This window comes from Urtica dioica, chromosome 2 (genome assembly GCF_054948205.1).
Source record: "Urtica dioica subsp. dioica isolate 48M chromosome 2, U.dioica_male_clone48M_v1_H2, whole genome shotgun sequence".
NCBI lineage: Eukaryota > Viridiplantae > Streptophyta > Magnoliopsida > Rosales > Urticaceae > Urtica > Urtica dioica.
The window spans coordinates 53,354,572-53,357,689 of NC_142757.1; the positions used below are offsets into that span (position 1 = coordinate 53,354,572).

The 3,118-nt window shown below is 30.2% G+C and overlaps 1 protein-coding gene across 1 annotated transcript; it reads right to left on the reverse strand.

Annotated features, from left to right (window-relative positions):
* Positions 1 to 1,927: 1,927 nt before the first annotated feature.
* SP1L5 (SPIRAL1-like5) lies at positions 1,928 to 2,569 on the reverse strand. The gene is made up of 2 exons (XM_089605284.1): positions 2,256 to 2,569; positions 1,928 to 2,170 (listed from the first exon to the last, which is right to left on the reverse strand). The coding sequence occupies exons 1-2, from the start codon at positions 2,487 to 2,489 to the stop codon at positions 2,096 to 2,098; spliced, it is 309 nt and encodes a 102-aa protein (XP_089461410.1). The 5' UTR covers positions 2,490 to 2,569; the 3' UTR covers positions 1,928 to 2,095.
* Between the last annotated feature and the right edge of the window lie 549 nt (positions 2,570 to 3,118).

Below are 3,118 nucleotides of genomic sequence, written 5' to 3' on the forward strand. Positions count from 1 at the left end.
CTTATAAATATTTATAGTATACAAATATCCAAAATATAACAAAAATTATGTCACATTAAATTTAGTAACTATATTTGAAATTGAAATTTTAGTTAAATAACAATATTAACATTTCAAGTGTTCTAAATCCGTTATGCATTTTTTTTCAAATTACATTTCCAATAGTTGTCACGTAGATTTCGTCTTAAAAAAAAAAAAAAAAAAAAAAAACTGTCACGTAGATCGAAGTGATCTCAATATAAACAACACGGCCACTGTGCTTGTTTAGATATTGCAAACTTATATCATAATGTATTTTAACCAGATTATATATATATACAATACACTAGCAATAATAAAAACGACTTCACTCCAATATAACACACGAAACTGCCTAGGAAAAAAGTGATATTTAATCCATACTTTTATAATGACAGATTTCTATCTATTTTCATATTTTTCTAAAATTAATACTATATATTTACATGTAATATAACACTAAAAATATACATTAATATGAAAACAAATTTTATAATAACGCATAAAAATCTACCAGCTAAAAAGATGGGAAAAACATATCTAAATTTCTACTAGGGCTAGGGCTGATGAACAAAAATAAGAGAAATTGATTAATTTGCCATCAATTTCATAACATATATATATATATCTCTCTCTCTCTCTCTCTCTCTCTCTCTCTCTCTCTCTCTCTCTCTCAAGCGATTCTGGTCAGTTTTAAACCCAGCTCAACAGCCGAATGTTCTGAAACCAAATTTTTTATTAGGATTGGTTTGGTATTTGTTCACCGATTTTGATAAATGGAACCCTTAGCTCTGAGATAAAATCGATTTAATCAAACTAAACTACGTTACTCAAACTACACCTAGTAATTACTCTATTATTTGGCCAGGCCTAATCTCTAAATTGTGATCAGACTGTTTCAATTTTGTTTCATTGATAAGTGAAGAGGCTAATCTGAGATAGCTTGGAAATATGTATTATCTTATCATTTATAAATCAATGATGGTAAACCAAATAAAATACGAATAACAATAACACACACGTGGAAAATTCAAGACCGAATAAATGAGAGGAATTTCTCTATGTTAAAACATAAGCTACAATTTGTGAGTACATATAACGGATAAAAAGGTAACCAAATCGCTAAATAAGTCACGTGAAAATCAAATTTATTGAACCGCTGGTTGAAATCAAATATTTCAGAGTAAGGAAATGTAAGCTTGGATTTGGCTTAGCTAGGTATGTCCACTAATTCCATATAAACTTGAACAGCGCTTGATATTATATAAAAAGAAAAGATGTTATCTGTAATTAGCTTTAAGCCTTTAACTAATCCTCAATAATGTATATATGCATACAAGTAGCGATATATACAATAATATATGCACTAATTCTCAGCATATATACAAAACGAAAACAGATATAAATAGGGATATATAGATAAGTACATATATATAGATGCTATTTTCTGACAAAATATTACAGATTGGACGCTCCCACGCTTTATTAGGCATCGCAAGCTTTATATATATATATATATATATAGAAAGCAGTATGATAATTCATGTCCGAAAGTACAGCAAACTTGTTTTCCTTATCCGATACATTACGAACAAAAGTTCAATCAAGTCAGTTTTTCTTGTCATCATCTCTTCAACCGATAAACAAACAGTTACAAAGCCAGCAATACGAAGAAGGAAAAAAAATGGCTTAAAATGAATGTTAATTTGGCATATTAATTTCCAGATAAGTAGTATATATTCGTAAGAAATATACATGGTTTTCTAGATCTGGAAAAAAAATCATATATATTAGTATCTAAAACTAAAACCACTACACGTAAACACACGTATAATCTACAACCCAATCATATATATTAAACAATGTTTATAAATCTGAAAATCCAAATCATTCAGCAAAAAAAAGAAAGTAAAATAAAGACAAATACCACACTGCAATATATATTCCACAATATTTTCTGGGAAATAAATCCCTTATTATACAATTTTTTTTTATGCATCAACTATATGTAAAATATCGTAACTAATTGCTTATCCATTAACTTGATAAACAGCAATACCATATATATATATATATATCACTTATCTCCGAACAAGTACCCAAGCGACGAATCTCCACCAGGAACCGATTTCACTCTCGTTGAAGGACGATCCTACGAATCAAAACAACACATATATTAAATAAAACATTCAAACTTAGCCACACATTATTAATCAACATATCATAATAATACTTACAGTGACGAAGTTGCCCAAGTTCTGCCCTTGAGATCGGTGATAATTATTATTATTATTTTTATCATTACTTGAATCAGCTGGTTTTTTGTTCTCCACGGGCTTAGTATCGGAGTCGACGCCGAAAGGTGGGTTGATCGGCGGCGGCGCCGGAGGAGCGATGATCGGCTTTTCTTCGGACCCGAAAAGATAGCCCAACGAGCTCTGTCCGCCTCCATAGCTTCCACCTCTACTCATGGCTTTGCTTCTTTATGTATTGGTAAAGCAATTAATAATCAGAGAGAAATTAGAAAGGAGAGAGAGAGAGAGAGAGAGAGAGAGAGAGAGAGAGAGAGAGAGAGAGAGAATTAATTAACCCTAGGTTATTATATGTTATATTGTGTCAACAACTTCAATATTTTATAGTTTTGAAAGTAAGCTGTAGATAGGAAGTGTGTAAGGGTGATACCTAATTGATTAATTAAATAGTAATTATAAGACTACTTATTTTTGGGTATTGATGCATTATTCTGCAATAGACTATAGTTATTATTCTTACGGAAAGGGTAAATTATATATATTATATATACACTGTTTATGCATCATCATGTAATACACACGCATATATATTATATATTATATACATATTTGATATATATACACACTGATGGTGATGGATGGTTTGAGAGAGTACTTGTCGACTAATTTGGTTTAAAACATATAAGCTGACAGAATCGAAGACTGTTCTTTCTATAGTCTATACTATGTCGAGGAAAATAACTTGTAGCAGGCTTTTCTTTTTTTTTTTGCATATATAGCCTTCGAACTTTAGGAGTTTTACAAATTGATGCTTTTTCGAGAAATCATGCTAATTAGGCTATTACATG

Excerpts from the sequence above, each read along its gene's own strand:
- SP1L5 (XM_089605284.1), bottom strand. The coding sequence starts at position 2,489 with ATGAGTAGAGGTGGAAGCTATGGAGGCGGACAGAGCTCGTTGGGCTAT. Across the intron at positions 2,171-2,255 it reads ACTTGGGCAACTTCGTCACT|GATCGTCCTTCAACGAGAGT; the intron begins GTAAGTATTATT and ends TTTGATTCGTAG.